A 20221-nucleotide genomic window follows, 5' to 3' on the forward strand; every position below is an offset into this window, starting at 1 on the left:
TCATAGCACAGCACCCTATACTTCTCACGCCTAAGACTCACCACAGCTGCAGACATTTGTGTAAATTACGATCCCCTGATGGACTGTAGGTTTCAAAAGGCAAGAACAGGTCTATCTTCTCCATCCCCATATTTCTAGCTCTTAGCACTGGCTTACAGTTGACACTCCATAAACACTGGTACATGGAAGGGATGCTGGGCTCTCAAAAGGCACTTGAGTGCCTTTCTGTAAGTGAATTAATTCATTTATGTTTGTATTTTCATATTTCAGATGAGATTTTCTTTAAGGTGAAAGAAAGAAAGATGAGACCACTTCCTTGTAAGTTTACAATTAGAGAAAATACCAATAGGAAAAATAAGCTTATTGAAATTTATTTTTTTAAAGTTACCTAAAAGTAACTGTAGTGTTGTGGGTTGTATTGTGTCCCCAAAAAGATACGTTGAAGTCCTGCTCCCTGGTACCAGTAAATGTGACCTTACTTGAAATTAGTTTTAGCAGATATAATCAAGTTAGGATGGGGTCAGACTGGATTAAGGTGGGCCCCCAATGCAATCACTGGTGTCCTTATAAAGAGAGAGAGATTTGGCAACAGAGACACACACAGAGGGAAGACAGACTTGCGAAGACCATGGCTGAGATTGGAATGAAGCAGCTACAAGCCAAGAATGCCAATCACTGCCACCAGAAGCTAGAAGAGGCAGGGAAGGATTCTTCCCTAGAGCCTTCAGAGGGAGCATGGCCTTGGTGACACCTTGATTTAGGTCTTCTGGTCTCCAGGACTATGAGACAATAAATTTCTGTTGTTTTAAGCCACCCAATTTGTGGTAATTTGTTATGGCAGCCCTAGGAAACTAATACATATGGTATACATAAACTTTATAAGGCAATAGTGCCTTTAAGATGTGATTTCTTTAGCATTCTTTTAAGAAACTTTATTTCAAAGGACACACTAAACCTGGTAGTTTATTTTGTCAATAATTTACCTTAAAAGTGATGAAATATGAATTATACTTATTTATATTAAATAGTGATTCCGTTTTAACACATATTTTAATACTCTTTTAATAGCAGCCCAGTAAAACATCATATCTAAAAGATTACCTGATTGATATGGCTGAAAATGTATCAACTCGCCAAGTGCAACAAGTTTCTCCTATGGAAAAATTTTGTAATCAGAGAGTTAAATGACCACAACTACTAACAATCATTCTTTAATAGAAGAACACTTTGATTCTTGATGTTTAAGTAACCAACAACTGTTTTTAACATACTAGAAATTACATAACCAAATGAGTAGTGTTCTTCTGCTGATTTCTTCAAACCTTTATTGCCTCCTTATTGTTCTTAGGAATAAGATGCAAATCGAACCCACAGAAAACCAGTGTATGCCTTGATCTAGGGGAATCGGTTTCAGGCTATTACTGAAGTCAGTTCCCTTAGGGCTATTCTGACATTACCTGAATTAGATCATTTGTCATTCTGGTCATTATTTGTTCACTTATTTCAATATCTTCGAGATCTGTAAGAACCACCCAAGTTCCATTCTCAAATTTCACAGGCATAGAAAAGACAATCCCTTCAGGAATACCAAACTGGCCTGCAGGGAGCAAACACAAAGCAAAGCAAAACAAAAGCACTCAGATAAATAAACCTTCCTGGTAACACTGTAGAAAAGGACAGACATAGTACATGCTTTTTAATGATAATGGTGGATCTAATGGTGGATTTAATGATAATGGAGGAATTTCTGTGAATTCCTCCCCAGGGAAGATCAAAACACTTACTCCGAGAAGTATTTATTGAGCACCTCTGCAAGTTCTGACAACTCACCCTTCTGTGTTTCTCTCAGAAGGAAGAACCATTGTTCCCTCTTTATCCCTTTTGTCCCTGCTGGGTTCAGATGCCCTGCCTCTGCCTTGGGAACTAATGCAGTCCTTCTCTTCCACCTTTTCTGGATTCCTTTTGTCTGCTTCCTTGGCTTTTCCTTGCCCCCCTAGGTAGCCCCTGAGCCCGAGCACTCGTCCAATCTTGCCTTTGCTCTTCCAGCTTACTACTGCAGTCACAGAGCCAAGGGGCAAGCACTGGGAAGGGAAAGTCGGTGATCTCCTCACAGTTCCTAGTTCCCAGTTTAAATGTGCTCCAAATAAAAAAAATTGATAATGCTTATTACTAACTGAGCAACCTTCAGATAAAATGCCTCCCGTTTTTTGTGTCTCAATCAAATAAGAAAATTATTCTTGCCATTCTAGTCATCAAAAATGTTGTCAGTATGGAGGTTCCTTAAAAAACAAAAAATAGTTACCATATGATCCTGCAATCCCACTCCTGGGCATACATCTGAAGAAAATTCTAATTTGAAAAGATACACGCACCCCAATATTCACTGTAGCACTATTTACAATAGCCAAGACGTGGAAGCAACCTAAATGTCCATTGACAGATGAACGGATAAAGAACATGTGTTACTTTTATACAATGGAATATTACTCAGCCATAAAAAAGAATGAAATAATGCCACTTGCAGCAACATGGATGGACCTAGAGATTATCATACTAAGTGAAATAAGGCAAAGACAAATACCATATGATATCACTTATATGTGGAATCTGAAAAAAAAAAGATACAGATGAACTTATTTATGAAACAGAAATAGATGCACAGACATAGAAAACAAACTCATGGTTACCAAAGGGAAAGGGGGGGTGGTAAATTAGGAGGATGGGATTAACATATATACTCTAAAGTATGTAAAATAGATAACCAACAAGGACCTACTGTATAACACAGGGAACTATACTTAATATTTTGTAATAACCTATAAGGGAAAAGAATCTGAAAAAGAATATATATATATAACTGAGTCACTGAACTGTACACCTGAAACTAACATGACAATGTAAATCAACTATACTTCAATTAAAAAAAAAATGTTGTCACTAGGGCAAAATATTGAGGAGAGTCAGGAAACCAGGATCTAAAAGACTCTTCCGTAGAGGATGCCCCAGGCCCTCTGTTCACTCTCTATTTGAGAGCCAGCCTTATGAGCTAACAACAGATGAGGGTTTACACATGTGGTACCATTTCAGGGACACAATGATCACTTGCTCTTCACCTCACTTGCCCCCAACACTGAACTGCTTATTGATGAATTCCTAGAGATTAATTCAACTTTTTTTTAGGCTGTGCCGCGTGGCTTGCAGGATCTTAGTTCCCTGACCAGGGATCGAACAGTAGAAGTGGGGAACACTAACCACTGGACTGCCAGGGAATTCCCTAATTAAACTTTTACAGATAAAGATGAGGTTTTAAATGTCTATTTCACTAAAAAGGTATCACAGTGATTTGAATTCACACGATGCGTATGTTCCTGCACATTAACCTTAATTGAACAAGACGCATTGAGAGTCTACCCATGAAGGAGCAACAAGAAAACCCAGCCAAAGCCCTGCCCTCAGGGTGGGTGAACTCTAATGCAGAGGGCATATGCAACTAACCACCCCATCCATAAAGGCAGGCTGTGATATGCTCTCTGATAGAGGAACAAATGCTATGTGAGTACAGAGGAGAGACAGAGATTAATTCTGACCTGGGGGATTTGGGGAGATTTCCGTGAGCTGCACCATAGTCACTGAAACAATGGGAAGGATCGTGGTTCCATTAATAACATAAAGGATACAAGAGGTGGCTCAGACTGGGGAGGACGACAACAGGTTCAGTTTGGTGTGTGTGGGTTTGAAGTGACAGCATGACATCCAGGTGGCAATGTCTGACAAGGTAGGGCTCAGCAGCAAGGCCCAGGCCTGGAGCTTTGGGAATGGATGGGCTTGTTCAGGGAGAATGTAAAGCACAAAGGGAAGACATGCTCTAGGTAGAACCTACAGTGCACAGACCATCAGCTATTCTCTCTTTCCTATTTTTCAAAAAACAGTAGAAGTGCTCTGAATAGTTTTTAGCAGATTAAAATAGTAAGGATATAAAAATATATCCACAGTATTTGTGGACGGAGAGCAAGCTTTCCACATTCCGGCTGTTGCCTGGTACTCTGAGATCTGGGTCTTGCTGTGCCTTTTGTATCGTGTGTCTGTGTCTTTGCTCCTGCATCTCCTGTGCCCAGATGTTCTACCCATACTTGTCTGTCAGGTAAACAACTACTCAAACTTGCAGGTGACACTTCCTGAAGTGTCACCTCCTTTATGGTGTCGGTCCTGATTCTTCCTGCTGCCTGCTGAAAATCGACCTTGTTTCCCCTTCCTCAGTAGGGATACAGTGAGAAAAACTTAACAGAATTATCTCATTTATGTATGTGGCTCTCCTTTACTCTGCTGTGAGCTTCCTGAAAGGCAAAAGCCAGGCCTACTCCCTATGTGTGTTCCCAGTGCATGCACACAAAATACTGTTGCACTGCTGAATGGATAACTGAAGGAATGCATGCATGAATGAATGATTATGGAATTGTGAAAATCCAGAGAGCTTACAGAGTCTTTAAAGAGGTAGGAGCCTGTCTAGGTAAGGACACAAAAGTAGGAGCACAGGGGGCATACGTGGAGGTTTTAAAATATCATAAGACAAGAAAAACCCAGATTTACCTTCACTCAGTACCCCTAAAGACACAATCTCCCCAGGGGGTGAGCCATGGTACCAGTATTTCAACGTAGTGGCTATACTGTGTGCAGCTAAGATGCCTCCAAATTGTCTTCCTGTGGCGGTGAACTTTTTAAGACTTACCACAAATTCTCTGTTTACCCACTCACTGTAAGGAGAGAAAGAAACAATTTTACAATGGAGGAAGGAATACGAATGAATAAGAATGTTCCCTGGGTCAATGGATCTAAGTACAAGAAATCACCTCCACAAAATAGAAATATGACTTCCTGCGCCCCTTCTTCAAGCTCCTTTAAGCCCATAAAGAGTCAACTGAAAAGTAATGAAACAGAGCAGAAAGGAGTCCTAAAGTTTCAAACTAAAAACTTGATACCATAAATATGGAACACAGAAAAGTGGCCAAAGGCTGCAAGAACAATTAATTTCATCACAAAGAATTTATTCTATATAGAGGCTATCTTGGAACCAGTGGTAGCCTTCATTTTAAATAAAATAGTATCATGAAATGTTGAATTATTCACATTGAGAACTAAGGAAATAATTAAGTTTTCTAATGTGAAGTTTAAACTCGGGGAACAGTCCAGTCGGACTAGAACAGGCATGAAACGGCTGCCCTTGCTAAGCCGGCACGATACAGCCCCAGGAGATGCTGCCCGCGCCCACGCAGCAATGCAGGGGAACCGCGCTCCAAGACAACGAGTCCAGGGACACAATTTCTAGGCGTGGGTAAAGGAAGGGAAGGGAAGAAAGGGTTGATGGAAAGGACATGCTACTACTGGGAAAGTGCTGCAAAGTTTAGAAACTTGTTCCAAAGGCGTTCCTCCCCCTTCCTCCTTCCACGCCCTTTTCGTCATGGTGGTGTTGACTGTGACAGGCACAGTTTCTAAGTGCTTTGCCTGTCTTAACCCATTTCATCTTCCCAGTGACCCTATAAGACCCGTACTCTGTTACCATTTCCACTTGGCAGATGGGAAAACCGAGGCACAGAGACGTTAAGCAACTTCTCTAAAGTCACACAGCTAATGAGTGGCTGAATGAGAATTCCAACCCAGGCGGCTTGGCTCCAGAGGTGGTGCTCCTTACCACGTCTCAATTCTGCCTTTCCTGGGACCCAACACCCAGCATGGCCTGGGCCTGCTCACCATCGTAATTCCTTATTCTCGAAGCTTTTTCAATTAATTTCAACTTGGACAGAGGTCTTTACATTAAATAAGACTCACTTTACATATGTTTGCTTTAGTGATAACATTAATGGAATCTGTGAGCCACTTTAAGGATAATCTGAAATATAAAAATTCAAAATTCCAAAATCAAATAAATTGGGGGTGGGGACTGACTAGTTGAAATTCTGTGGAATTCTCTACATTTCTTCAATAGAAAGCATAAATGAGGATGAGTGTGAACAAAGTTACTTCTGCCCACAGATTTCTAAGATGATTTTTAAATGATTATAATAACATTACACGTTTATTCAATATTGTTAGACTACTTCACTTAAAAAGATACTGTACCTATCAAAAATCAGGCTTAAAACAGGGCGTGAATAGTGAGGAGGTCCCCAAACAGCACTCTCATATCTGTAAACCTTGGCTTTTCTCAGATCGACGTAGTTATTTCCACTAATATTACCCCAAATTATCACATCTTTGATGCCTGTGAAGAAAAGAAATTTAAAAAAATATTGTAATATAAAAAATTGCCTGTAGTCTACTTTCTATTCGTGTGTTTGTTTTACTATTGGTCCTTTTGCTATAAAACAGACTTAAGTTTATGCTCCCTAAAAATGTGCAAACAATGTGGATCATCTCCTTAATCATCGGAGTCTGGCCATTCCTAATAATGCACGTGGATGGTGTGAGCATAGGACTGAATTCAGGGAACATTGAAATGCTCCCTGAAAGAAATTGCTACTGAAAGTTATACCCCCGCTCTGGTCCTAACTTCACCACTCTGCTTGCCATGAAGAGGATTTTTTATCTGCTTTGATTCTGACAGAGAGTCCCTGATTTTAGACTGGAATAGAAATTTGGGCAAGTCACTTGACTCCCTGGGTGGCTTTCGTTTCCTGCAGAATGGAGATGCTGGAATAAGAGGATCCCGAGGAACATCTTAATCAACAAAGAGATATTGAATTAGCTTGTATGTGTGAGGCACTTTTAGGTGGGAGGCTCAGAAGAAAACAAATCAGCCCAAATCCTTGCAATATTCTGGGGGTAGAGGGGAGTGGGTGAGAAAACAACTACTATACAACGTGATACATACTACCAAGAAAAAGAAGAGGATGGAGGTAGAGAGAAATAGGAATTGGTATTTCATATGATTCTAGTATATGAAATTCTCTCTAATAATTCTCTCTAATAATTGTGGATTTTCTGGGAATGTATCTGAAGTGAAAATAGGGGATTTTATTGATTTATTTATAAACTTATTTGTTTAAAAACTTAATTCTCTTAAAAGGTCACACCACTTTCTATTACGGAGATTAAATTCTTTCCTGTTCTGTATGAGATAAGATTGCTGTTGGCTTCAAGTAACAGAATATCCTTCTGACTTTGCTGAACTAGAAGGAGTTTACTTTTCTCAGATAACAAGTCGAGGTAGGCAGTGACACTGGTGCTTGTTAAGTAGCTCAAAGATGTTACTCTCTTGGCTTTCCCCTCATGGTCCTAAAATGACCGCAGCAGCTCCAAGTATCACACTCTTACAGAGTTGTGTTCAAAGGCAGGCAGGAGGGAAAAGAATTTTTCTTAAAGCTTTAAGGCCCTTTATAGCTCTAAATGCCTTAAATCAAGCTAGAGAAAATTATAGCAGACATCTGCTTTTTTTTTTTGTCCTAACATCTCTTCCTACTTTTTTTCTTTAACAGCATACTGGTTTTTCTTTCAATAGGTACCCTTCCCCAATTTCAGTCCATTTGGTTTGGGTGAAGCTGTCCTCACCTCTCAGGTCTATCAATAGGCATCAGAGCTAGATTCCAGATTTCTGGCCACAATGATTGATTTGGAGAAGGGCATGTGGTCCAAGCCCCGTCAATGAGATATTATTCTGCTACTTTTATACAAAGAATCGAAAGAGAACGCTCTTTTTCTGCTGGGGTAGTTAAGCTATGATGCCCATAGCCATTTTGCCACTTTTTAGGGAAAGCCTATCCGAGAATCAGATCAAAGCTGAGGAAAGCAGAGCTGAGTGACAAGCCACGTGAGAGCACGAACCAGGCTTGACATCATCATTTGAACCCCGGCATCCGGCTATGCCCCAAATAAGAACTACTCCTGCACTCTTCAGTTATGTGGAAAAATAGCTCTGATTTTGGTCGCTTTGAGTGGACTTTCTGTCACTTGTACAGAAAGAGTTCCAACTAAGCCAATGTACATAGTCTGAGAAACAGGTTTATGTGTGAACTGAACTCAAGGGATATCCTGAAAAGGTTTGCTCCCCTCTGGGCATCTGGAATTCTCCTGGAATAATTCTCCCTGATGCTTTTTCTAGTTCATGTTACTTTGTTTAACTCTTTGTCGTTGCCAACTTCCTCCTTACTACTCCACTGACAATTCCACTTTAACAGCCGTCCCTCTAACATTTCCCTTTTTTGTCCCAACTTGTCTCCACTTTTCTTTTCTCTGCTGCTCCTGTGCTTATTGGCTTTGAATACAGCAGGGTTTAGAATTTATGGTACCACCAGGCCCACAAGAGAGCAGCTTTCTGGTTGAAAGTGCCTGCTCTGTTTTAAATTTTGTAACACTGCCTCTTCTTGACACTTTCATCAGTGTATCACAGATCTTTTGTGAGAAATCAGTATCTACACATATACATATAAGGTTGATAACAGAGATAAAATGATTAGGAAATGTTTTCCTATTGAATAATTTTAGTATCCATTTGGCTGAGGTATGCACTGACCCTGGGGGTAAGACACTAATGATTTGTATGCAAGAATACCAGAAGTTATGGTTCTAGGGCTTTGTTGTTAAGAAAAGGACAATACGGCTCTTGCCCTAATGTGTGAGGGGCTCACCAAAGTCCTTTATAGCTCTGACTGAGAGCATTCTAGGCTCACATTTTACTGTCTTCCCAATTTTGCTTGATGTCCTGCCTTGCACTTCCTGGCATTCTCAATAGACTTCGTTGCACCTGCTCCATCTAAGGACACAAATAGCTAAAGTCTGTCAAATATGACAAATATTTTTAGATACAGCACTCCCCCTTTAGATACAAAAATCCATTTTCTGATTCTGTCTCATCCTCCTATGATTTTGACCTCTATAAGTACAAAGATTACTAGGAGCAGAAACTGATCAAATAGCATAATCACCTTAACAACTTTACTATCCTTGCAAATGTTTACCATGTGTCAGGCACTCCTCCAAGCACTTTAGGAATATTATCTCTTTAAATCCTTGCGTCAATTCTAGGATGTAGGTGCTATTTACATCCTCATATTACAGGTGAGGAAGTGAGGCACAGCAAGGTTAAGTGATTTGCCTCAAGTCACACAGGTGGGAAGTGGGGTGGGGTCACTTTAACAGAGCCCTGAGTATTTTTTTAAAAAACACCCATTACGTTGGTTGACTACTATCACGGAAAAAAAAAAGAAAAAAAAAAGGAATATTAAGTTTCAAATTACTACTTGAAAAATAGAAATCTTATTTAAGTATTTGTTTCTTAATTTTTATAATGATGGGAAAAGATCAGCTAGTCATAAAAGCTAGTAGAAAGAAAATGCACAGTAGTGAAATCACACAATCAGAAGTTCTCTGCCTCTGCTTCATACTTTGTAGTCCAGATATCCCGACTGATTTTAGAGGGGACAGTGTTCTTCCTAGCTGCTGTGAAATCACGCTGTTTAAAACCAGACACGGAAACGGGAGCTCACTCACATGAGGGAGTCGTTTTCAGTTTTCTGGCCAGCTCCGCCTTCGCTTTGCCTTCTACGCCCAAGGCCACAGCGACAATATTGTGGGCGAAGTTTGGAGCGTATCTCATAAGCAAAGACGTTTTGAGATTCACAAAGGTTTTTCCTCCCACAATAATTCTGACGGAATCATGAGCATTTTTCTCAATCAGGGATCCGTAGAGGTGGCACAGAGTAGCCCTGCTTCGGATGCAGTCTTCCAAACTGTGCACCTCCTTGTCCACGTGGTCGTCGAGGAAGATGATCACGTGGGCCTGGCGGAAGGCCTCCTCCGCTCGGGTGCAGACGGACACACTCTGCAGGAAGGGCGACGCCAGGTCCTGAGCCTCTTTCACAAGGCTTGTGAGTTTTTCTTCTGCCTGCTTGTTGTCAAATAGGTTTATGCTAATTTCCATATGCGGTCCAAACACTTCACCACTTGTCAAGATGGGAATTAGGTTGTAGCAGGCAGGCGCCGATGCACTAATAAAAATGCAAAGCCGATTACGAATGGTTAAATCTTTTGCTCCTTTTCAGGCTTTATTCTTTTTTTTTTTTAAAGTACCAACCATGTATAGAAGTCTTTCTTTTTTTTAATAAATTTATTTATTTATTTATTTTCGGCTGTGTTGGGTCTTCATTGCCGTGCGCGGGCTTTCTCTAGTTGCGGCAAGTGGGGGCTACTCTTTGTTGTGGTGCGCGGGCTTCTTATTGCGGTGGCTTCTTTTGTTGCGGAGTACGGGCTCGAGGCGAACGGGCTTCAGTAGTTGTGGCACGCGGGCTCAGTAGTTGTGGCTCACGGGCTCTAGAGCGCAGGCTCAGTAGTTGTGCCTCATGGGCTTAGTTGCCCCGCGGCATGTGGGATCTTCCCGGACCAGGGCTTGAACCCGTGTCCCCTGCACTGGCAGGCGGATTCTTAACCACTGTGCCACCAGGGAAGTCCCCAGGCTTTATTCTTAATAGATATAATTCTGCATGTGCATTAATAGGGTGATTTAATATCTTAAATTGGCATACACAGCTGCACAGACATTTTTAAGGCTAGAAAGCAAAAGTAGAACAAAATAATTCTCACTGCTAACTTCTTGCTTTGGCCATCTGAAAACAATACCAAAGTAAGAAATGTACCTGTTTATAAGGCTTTTCAAATTAAATAGAATAGGCAGAAAGCAAAATTTAAAAGAACTGTGTCATATTACTGTAATTACGTGTTTACATTCTTTTTAAAAAAAGATAAGGAAATCAGTTTCATTTAACCATAACTCTTTTCTATGTTGTACCCTTATCTGCAAAGTAATGACATCTTTTAGAAAGGCCTATTTTTCCAAATCCTTATAAAGAAGCCTAGGATCAACACAGGCGAGGTATCATGTATCTGCACCCACAATTCAGCCAGTATTTGAGTACTCTATAGCTTGGCTGATAACTGAGAGCCCTAATGACCACTGAGGGGGAGTTTGGAAATGCATCTGGGCAATTTTTCACAGTGGGTTTGGAGAGAGGCGCAGTGGTGTTTTCAAGAGCATCTGTACCATTTTAATCCTTTAAAAATATCTAGGGACTTCCCTGGTGGTCCAGTGGTTAGGATTCTGTGCTCCCCATGCAGGGGGGCCCGGGTTCGATCCCTGGTCGGGGAGCTGGGTCCCGCAGGCCACAAGGAGGAGCCCGCATGCCGCAGATAAGAGCCCGGATGCTGCAAATAAAGATCCCGCGTGCTGCAGCTAAGACCCAGCGCAGCCAAATAAATAAATAAATATTAAAAAAATCCTAAAGCTGATGTAATATTATTAAATCTGGGTGTAAAGTTCATGGACGGTTATTACATCATTCTCAGTTCTTTTCTGCATTTGAAATCTTTCATAATAACAAAGAATTTTTCAGATGAGCCTGTATATTAGGATACACACATAGGTAGTAAGAAGGGCAGTGTGAGAGACAGATTGAGAGGTGGGGAAAGGAAAGGGGGAGGGAGAGATAGAGCAAGATGGACAGCAGAAGGACAAAGAGGGAGGCAGAGCACAGAGATAGAGAGAAAAAGCAATGACAAACATCGAATGTGTCCACCCACCACTGAGACTGAGAGTGATGAGGGGCAAAAGCAAGTGGGCAAGAGGAAGGGGGCAACAGTCAGGAAGATGGGGGAGGGAAGGGAGGAAACAAGGGAGAGGGAAGGAAGGACAGGGAGGCGAAGAGCAAGATGGTAAGAGCAGCAGACAGCGTGAGACGCACAGAATGAGGGCAGGAGAGCTGGAGACAGTTATGCAAAGTAAGTATCTTTGCTATAAAGTTGCTCTTAGATTTAGTATGTAGGTGTATTATATGCATATTACATACACATTAAACCTATATATAGTCTAACACTCATACATGGGGCTACACTAGGGGATATATATGCATATACATATATTACATATCTATAATATTTGTATACATACATCCAAATCTCACACTTGACACTCAGATATTCTTCCATCATGTAATGAATCCTACATCATTGTCCTTCTAAACATAAAAAGCCAACCTCACGAATCCTGGGATTTGACGGTCCCACCTGGTGATCCAGACCTGCAAGGGGTTGATGAGACCTTTCAGGGCTTCTTTCTCCAGCTCTTTTTCTATGTGTGTCCCCAGGTTCTCTTGAGCAACTGTCTTCATCAGCTCAGTCGTCATGCTAGAGGTGACACCATAGTAAAGCTAAATATTGGGAAAGAAAAAATCAACACCAGAATAGCTGATAATGGCGATAATGGAGAGTTCTTGTTTAAAGCCCAAATAGAGTAAAAAGAGAGCTGAGAGAATACCTTAGAAAGCAAGACATTTGAAAAATATAATAATAGGAGAGAACGATAGTGTTTTAGACAGATAAATCAACTTAATTTGTATACCTGGGCATGTTCTAGGAACTCATTATATCCTCCCAAAAGCAAACCCTTTCCTCCACGATCCAACAGCTCTCTCCAGATGATGGGGGAATTTTTGTGACTCCACGTATTCTTTTTACACAACTCTTTCAGCCACTCCTATTGAAAGATATAGTCCACGAGAAGTCACACATTGAATCTGCCTTGGAATTCAATTCAATACTTTAGAGTTCAAACATTAAAATACTAGTTTTTTTTTTACTACCTCTGTGTATACATAATAAAATTTAGATATCTTTAAACTGTAAAATATAAATATAGAAATAGTGATGAGCTGAGTAACAAATTAATCAAGTAAGAAAGAATATTCTTCGAATTCATCAACCAAATAAAGGTACTGAATGTTGCTCTCTTTCCTGAGTAGACCTGAAGTGCAAGGGTTTGGCTTAAAAAAGAAGCCAAGTTTTCCAACTCAAATGGTTTTCTGTATGAGATGTCTCTGGTTTTAGGGCCATATAAATTTGATATTGCTTTCCAAATATGTGAGTATAGTTTATATTTCTTAGATTGAATTAATGAGCTAAAAATTATCTGGGGATTTCTGATAATATTTAGTAGAAAAAGTTTAAATCATCATTATCTGGTTTGTGTACACCAGGCCTTCCAATGACAATATCTGCATAGAGACAGAATGCAACATTTCTATGGGCAAAGTACATGGCAACATTCTTGTTTTTGGAGGAATGTATAATGAAGCTACCTTACAAATAAAATCTTACAAATGAATTTCCCTTGTTGATGTTTCCACCATGATGATTCCCCCATGGCCCCTCTAGTCACAACGTAGCCTGACCAGTGAAATACTGGGAGTCTAGAAGAAAGAGACTCTACCTCAAAGGACCTTCAGCAGCAAGCAGGGCATGGTGATGTCCTGGCAGGAGCTGGAAGAACATGTACAGGACTGGACCCTGAGGGTGCTGAATCAAGAGTGGAACATAAAGCTGAACAAGAGAGAATTTATCAAAATGAATCACACTTCTGCGATTCAAGAGTGTACACCCCGACAAAGACCTCAGAAGAGAGTGCTAACATGTTGCTAGGATGGCTCTTCAAAGCTTGGAGGAAGGGATGAAATAAAATGGAAATGCCAGAACTGTCATGGAAGACCACGGAAGAAGGGATGAAAAAGCTTAGAAAAAATGGGCTCGCTAGAGTGCATATGCTATGACGGAAGGCTGGAAAACTATTGGTCACCTATGTTCTCTGGAAGGGCCTGGAGGACACTACATTCACCAAAGTGACAAGGAATGCACTGATGAGAGGGGTCTCAGCATCACTGAGAAGCCTGGGCCATGGCTGTTAAATGACATGCTGTTATAGAGCTGGGCCCCATGGCAATTGGGATGATAGAATTCTGAAATTAAAGAGGACAGGGGGCAGTGCCCACCAGAGAACATCTATTATGACAGAAGCACTAAGCAACCCAGCAGTAAGATAACTTAGACAGCTGAAGGCACAATGGGGACATGAAAAAGTTAGAGCTTATGCAGTGGTCTGAGAAAACAAGCTATCACTCATCAAAGCTGATCTAGCCATTGCTGCTGCCATTAACAGAGATCAACGCTGACCTCCTGTTAATGGCACTATCCCTCAAAGACAACAACCAGCCTCTTGGTGGCAATCTGATTACATTGGACCCCTTCTACCCTGGAAAGAGCAGTGATTCACCTTGATTTTAATCAACATATATTCTGGATAAAGAATTGCCTTTATTGTTTGTAGGACTTTGGCCAGCACCCTGTTCAAGACTTTTCAAAATATTTAATCTACCAACATGGGAATCCTGCATAACATCACTTTGAACCAAGAAACCCATTTTAAAGTAAAGGATGTATGACATTGGGCATGAAACCAGGGACCCACTGGCCCTACCATATATGGCAACATCTAGCAGCATGATAGAGGGATGGAACAACACACTGAAGATACAGGCACCAGCTTAGAGACTGATACCTTGCAAGGATGGGGGTACCATCTTTCAGGATGCAATATATACCACAAATCAATAGAGTTTTGCCCCAATAGGTCAAATACATGAATCCAGGAACCAAGAATGGAATTAAGAGTGACCCTGCTTACCATCACTCCCAGTGACCCGCCCAGGGTGAGGGGTGCTTCTATCAGGAAGAGTCCCGTTAAACTTTAATCTATGGCTGCCACATGGTCACTTAGAGCTCCTGTGCCAAGAGATCAGCCAGTAAGGAAAGGAGTTACCATCATGGAAGGAGTAATTGCCCCTGTTGATCAGGAGCATACAGGGCAGCTATTACCCAATGTGGGCAGGAAAGAATGGTTGGCATCTAGGTAATCCATTGGGGCATCCTTGGTAGTGCCTTGCTCAATTTTGACAGCAAATGGACAGGTGCAACAGTCATATCCTGAAAAGGGAATAGAGACGAGGGCTCAGACCCCTAAGGATACAGGTGTAAGTCACCACCACACCTAATAAGTCACCTGAATCTGCAGAGGGTGAGGGGAATCTACAATGGAGAGAAGAGAAGAAAGGTGATGAGTCATTTATGGTGCTGAATGATGTGTAGTGCTGAAATGATGTGCAGCGGAGACTATTGTTCATTTAACTAAACTTCCTCTTATAAAGTTTCCCCGGGGAGAGATGCCAACCAGAATTCTGGAAGAGCTGTTCCCAGATGGTGTGAACATATTACATGCAGCATGGGGATCCAAAAGGCACAACTGGTGAACTAGCAGATCCTGTCACGCGTAGTCCCTATTCCTCCTTCGTGACCAAGGCACTCATTCCCCCTGCCACGAGGTGTATTGGCTGTTGATGACTCAGTGCTGAGTCTCTCTCTGGAAATTGACCTCAACCAAAGGATGTTCCCTTGCCGAAGGTTAAGTCTCTTCCCCAGGGCAGCCCACATCCTATGACTGCTAGCTGTAGGAGAACAAAAGCCTGGCCTCCTTGCCTGTTTGGGGGGGTATCTCCGAAGGGCCATCCCAGCTTCAGAGTTCCCTGTAGGGCTGGCTGAGCCCTTTGTTAGAGCTGGATGGCAGTTCAACTTCTCCCATTGCCCAGTCCTGCTGCCCTCATTCTTTCTAAGGATGTTATTCCCAAGAGCACTCCCCAGTAAAGGAAACTCCTTCACCCAAATTTCCATCTCAGTCCCAAAGAAGGGTGTGTCAAATAAACAAGTCCCTCATGTCATTAGAAATCAATATGAAGGAGAATTGAAAGTTAAAAAGTGCAATATAAGCTATGTGGATTCTTGGGGGGAAAATACCAGCCAAATTTATTCTACTTACAGGTTAGGGCCTCATTTGTTCTATTAGGTACTAGGAAAAAAATATAAGTCATGTTTTGAGGCTGATAAGTCAGGGCTTATTTTACTACTAATAAAATATCAATAGTACACGAACATTCATTACTGGAAAGCTATCTGATACACTAGCTAATATTTAATTAAATCAGAACACATTTTTCTGTGTGTGTGAATTTAACAAACTGTAAAGGCCTCTTACCTCCCAAACATCAGGATGTTGTGTAATTTTATGTATCCGAAAATCAGGAAGATTCTTTTGTAAATAATCTGCCAGAAGTTCTGCTTTAGCATAATATGGGCAATCTGCTCTACCTAAAAAATTCAAATTAGCAATATTTTCTTTCATCACATGGAAATTATCATGTAGTTACAAGTATTTATCATATAATTACAGAATCAATCACACAGTTACAATATAATTTATATAGAGTTATAGCATAAACTGCCATAACATAAACTTTTGATTTTTATTATATTGGCAAAATAAAATGAATTTCATAGGAGATAAGAATCATTAGTAATAAAATGTGGAAAGGAAAAAAGACTATTGAATATTTATTCTCCTCTAGTGCTATATTAGACCTCACTTCCTCTAAGAGGCTGCCAGGCTACTAATTAAGCATGAACTACTCATAATGAACTACTCATTAGTAGCTACTAAAAGGCAAAGTGTGAAGTGAGGAGTGGTGGTAAAATCACATGTGGACTTGATATGTGTGCAGAGAGTATTGGGGGAAGGGGAAGGAGAATTGGCGGGAGAGAGAAGAGTCTGGCTTAACTTCTTTTTTCTGGCGTGGGTAGGTGATCCTGACCTTACTAGAGAGAAATCATGGGTGAGAAGTTTAAATTATAAAGTGCAGCTGGAAGTATCTGTAGTATATCTAAGTGGATATGACCAGCAGGCAGCTGCACCTGCAAATCTGAAGAGCAGGCCTTATGTAATAGCTTAGGATACAGATATTGCAGGCATAAACACAGAGAAAGTGACAGCCACTAAAGTTGGTGGGACTGGATGTCCGGTAGAGTAGGAGGGGCAGGGGCCAAGGGCAGAACCCTCTCTATAGCATTCTTCCCCGATTACTCCCAATCACCAGTTCTTCAACCTCCTGGTGACTTCTAAGTCATCAACCCCTCTCAAACTCCCCCTGGCTATTAGCCTCCCTGTTTAGTTCAAATCCATGGCTCATGAATTCAGACCACTCTTCTGGTTCATGTCTTCAATTCTCTTGCCCCACTGGGCTTCTGGCAAGTAAGCCTGGTAAAAGCCTCTCACCCTGAATGAACCCAGTAAATTGCCTTTTCTGTGCCTGGGTTGCATGTACTTGGCACCCCGGGATAAACATGGTAGAACCAAGCAGAGTGGCATAAATTCATGGTCACCAGTCTCAACTGGCCCTCAACTCTTCCTGGAGATCCCTCTGTTTCCCTTGGCAGCACTCTCTTCTGGTCTCTCTAATTACCATTCCAAACTGTCTACTTCCTTCAAGCCTCTTCCTTCTCGCCAATATTTTTCTGTACTATCAGAAGACAACAGAAAACTCTGCTTTTTACTTTACGCAAACTAAACCAAATCATACAAAAAGGCACCAGTTGGGAAATCCCCCAACCTCCTGCCATCAAACCTACTAGCCTATCTGCATTTGGCCTCATCCTTTCCTTCTTTCTTCTATTCAGTGGGAGAGGGATCCTACCTCGTATCCAGATCCAATCTCACCACTTATGCTCTGAACACCACCCTCTTCCACCTCCATTGGTTATCCCCTTTTTCTAACATCTTAGCTCTGTTTCTAATGGCCTGTTTCTACCATAATTAAAATATACTCATTATATTTAAGTTTCTCCTGTCCTGAGAAACAAACAGCCCATGACCCCCTTCAGTCGTTGCCTTCTACCTGCCCTTTTCTATTAAAACTTGAAATAGTTCTTAAAATAGTTCTCTACACTTGCCATCCCCAGTTCCTCACTTCCATTGATTTCTCATGCCACTGCAATCTGGCTTTTCCCATAATTCTCTAGAAGGTCACCATGGACCTCCATGTCACTAAATCCAATGGATACTTTTTGATCCTTTTCTTGTTGACCCTTGGTAGCATTTGTCTCCCTTCAACTCTTGAAATACCCACTATAGTGGGGGCATTCTTTAGGTTTTCTTCCTACTTCTCTGGCCACTCCTCATTACACTTTTAGGTTCCTATTCCTTTATTAATGCATTAAAAGGTTAGCATTTTACAAGGCATCTTATCTTCATACTCTATGATCCTTCCTGGATAATCTCCTCCACTCCTTTGGTTTCAAGTAGAAATCTGTATTTCCAGTTCAGAACTATCTCCTTATCTAGATGTCTACACCCTCCTGTATTTTTTCAACTCCTTCTAAATGTCTCATAGGCACTCAGCATGTCTATGACAGATTTTGCCACCACTCCCCTACTAAATTTGCTCCTTCTCTTATGTTCTTTATGTTCATCTACCCAGTTATTTAAGAGTATTAACAGTACCCAGAGTATAAAGCCTACTCTTCTGCTGTTTTTCAATGACTTCCCATCTACCCAGTTATGCAAACTACTGCTTGGGAATAATTTTAACTCTTTCTTCTCCCTTCCTTTCTTCCTCCACCTAGGTAAATGTCTAGTTCTATAGATCCTGCTCCCTAACATCTCTCCAATCCATTCACTTCTTTCCATTTCCATTGCCCACCTTCCTAGACCAGGCCACCAGTATTTCCTTCCTGGACTACAGTACCTAACTGGGCTCTGGGCATCCAGTCTTTTTCTTCTCACATTGTAGCAATAACACTCAGATAAAATGCAAATTTGATTATGTATCTCCTTCCAAAAACCTTCCATGTACTTTAGATAAAGTTTAAAATGTTGAGGGCTTCCCTGGTGGCGCAGTGGTTAAGAATCCACCTGCCAGTGCAGGGGACACGGATTCGAGCCCCAGTCCGGGAAGATCCCACATGCCGCGGAGCAACTAAGCCCGTGCACCACAACTACTGAGCCTGCGTGCTGCAACTACTGAAGCCCGCGCGCCTAGAGCCCGTGCTCTGCAACAAGAGAAGACAGCACAATGAGAGGCCCATGCACTGCAATGAAGAGTAGCCCCCACTCGCTGCAACTAGAGAAAGCCCGCGCACAGCAACGAAGACCCAACGCAGCCAAAAATGAATATAAATAAAAATAAATACATCTAAAAAAAATATTGAATGTGGCTCACAAGAATATACGTTATCTAACTCTGGCCTTAACATAGGATAGTCTCTTCCTTGTACTCTATGCTCCAACCCTACTAAATCTTTTTCAATTTTCTGCTTATTGCATACTCTCAAAAATCACCAAACTAGCTCTCCTCATTGCAGCCCCACTCCCTGCTACCCGTGCCTAATTTACTTTCCTCCTCCCTACTTATTTCCTCTCCGATAGGTAACACTCATCTTTCAGGACCCTGATTAAAAAATCACTTCTTCTGGGAAGTCTTTGCCTAAGAAAGGTCCCCTGCCACTGCCACTGCTCCTATAGAACCCAGCCCTGCCACTGCCACAAATGCAACATTCTCAAAAATACTCTTCTGAATGAATAAAGGAGCAAAGGAAATAGGTTTTCAGGCAGATGGGAGATGACAATTGTGTTAAGGCATCAAAGAGGTCAAATAAGACAAGGACCGGACAGCTTCTGTAAAGGCATTGGTGACTTCGGTGAGGGCCATTTCTGAAAGGAGGCAGAAGTAGAAACCAGATTGAGTGGAAGGAGGACCTGGAGATAGAAGAGCAGTCTACCCTTTTGAGAAACTTGCTGAGAGGAAAGGAGGCAGGTACAATAGCCTGCTGCAGTAAAAGCCTCTGTGGTGGTTTTCTGGATGCCAGTGGACATTTCCAGTCCATCCCCTCCATTGCTGACAAGGAGGGTTTCCTAAAATGCAAGCTCATTAAGATACCCTCCTGCTTAAACATTTTAAATGACCCCTCATTGCTTTCAGCATACAGTTCAAACACCTTCGCTTGGTGTTCTTGAAGTGCAAGGATCTGGCTTCTGCTCCCATTCTTGCCCCAGGTCCAGTCACTTCCTCCATATCCAGAGGCCATGACACTTCTAGCCTCTGTGCCTTTTTCTGGAATGTCCTCCCTATTCCAAACCTTCACAAATCAGCTCTTGTAACACCCCCCAGAGCCCTGTGCACATACCCCTCATTGCATTAATCACACTGTATCAAAAGTACTTGTTTACATGCTTCTGTATCCCAGGAGACTGAAAGCTCCTCGAAGGCAGGGATGTGTCTTTCCCCTCACTGTATCCCCTGTGTCCAGCAGTGCTTTGTACACAGTCACTGCCCAACATACATTTTTGAATGAAAGCATAATAAAGCCTGGGTGGTCCATATAGAGGCTGGAGTTGCTAGAACATAAGCCAGTTAAGAAGATCACTGGCAAGCGGTCATAGGAGGAGAGTAGCTGTCGGTGTTTTGCGCGATCTGCGGGCGGACGCGGGGATCACTCACCAGCGAGTACGAATTTGGCCATAGTGAAGCCA

The 20221-nt window shown here is 41.7% G+C and overlaps 1 protein-coding gene across 1 annotated transcript; it reads right to left on the reverse strand.

The window, feature by feature from the left end:
• Nucleotides 1-230: 230 nt before the first annotated feature.
• MDH1B (malate dehydrogenase 1B) lies at nt 231-20214 on the reverse strand. Its single transcript, XM_036858449.1, has 10 exons — nt 20190-20214; nt 15896-16008; nt 12380-12514; nt 12046-12188; nt 9481-9977; nt 6115-6256; nt 4588-4751; nt 1458-1597; nt 1102-1153; nt 231-280 (listed from the first exon to the last, which is right to left on the reverse strand). Exons 1-10 carry the CDS (start codon nt 20209-20211, stop codon nt 267-269), a joined length of 1422 nt encoding a protein of 473 aa, XP_036714344.1. The 5' UTR covers nt 20212-20214; the 3' UTR covers nt 231-266.
• Between the last annotated feature and the right edge of the window lie 7 nt (nt 20215-20221).

Source organism: Balaenoptera musculus, chromosome 7, assembly GCF_009873245.2.
Source record: "Balaenoptera musculus isolate JJ_BM4_2016_0621 chromosome 7, mBalMus1.pri.v3, whole genome shotgun sequence".
Classification (NCBI taxonomy): domain Eukaryota; kingdom Metazoa; phylum Chordata; class Mammalia; order Artiodactyla; family Balaenopteridae; genus Balaenoptera; species Balaenoptera musculus.

Bases quoted from the DNA above. Each gene is read 5' to 3' on its own strand.
- MDH1B (XM_036858449.1), bottom strand. From the start codon at position 20,211: ATGGCCAAATTCGTACTCGCTG. The intron at 16,009-20,189 runs GTGAGTGATCCC...TGAATTTTTTAG, and splicing joins GGCCAAATTCGTACTCGCTG to GTAGAGCAGATTGCCCATAT. The intron at 12,189-12,379 runs GTATACAAATTA...CCCAATATTTAG, and splicing joins AGTTCCTAGAACATGCCCAG to CTTTACTATGGTGTCACCTC.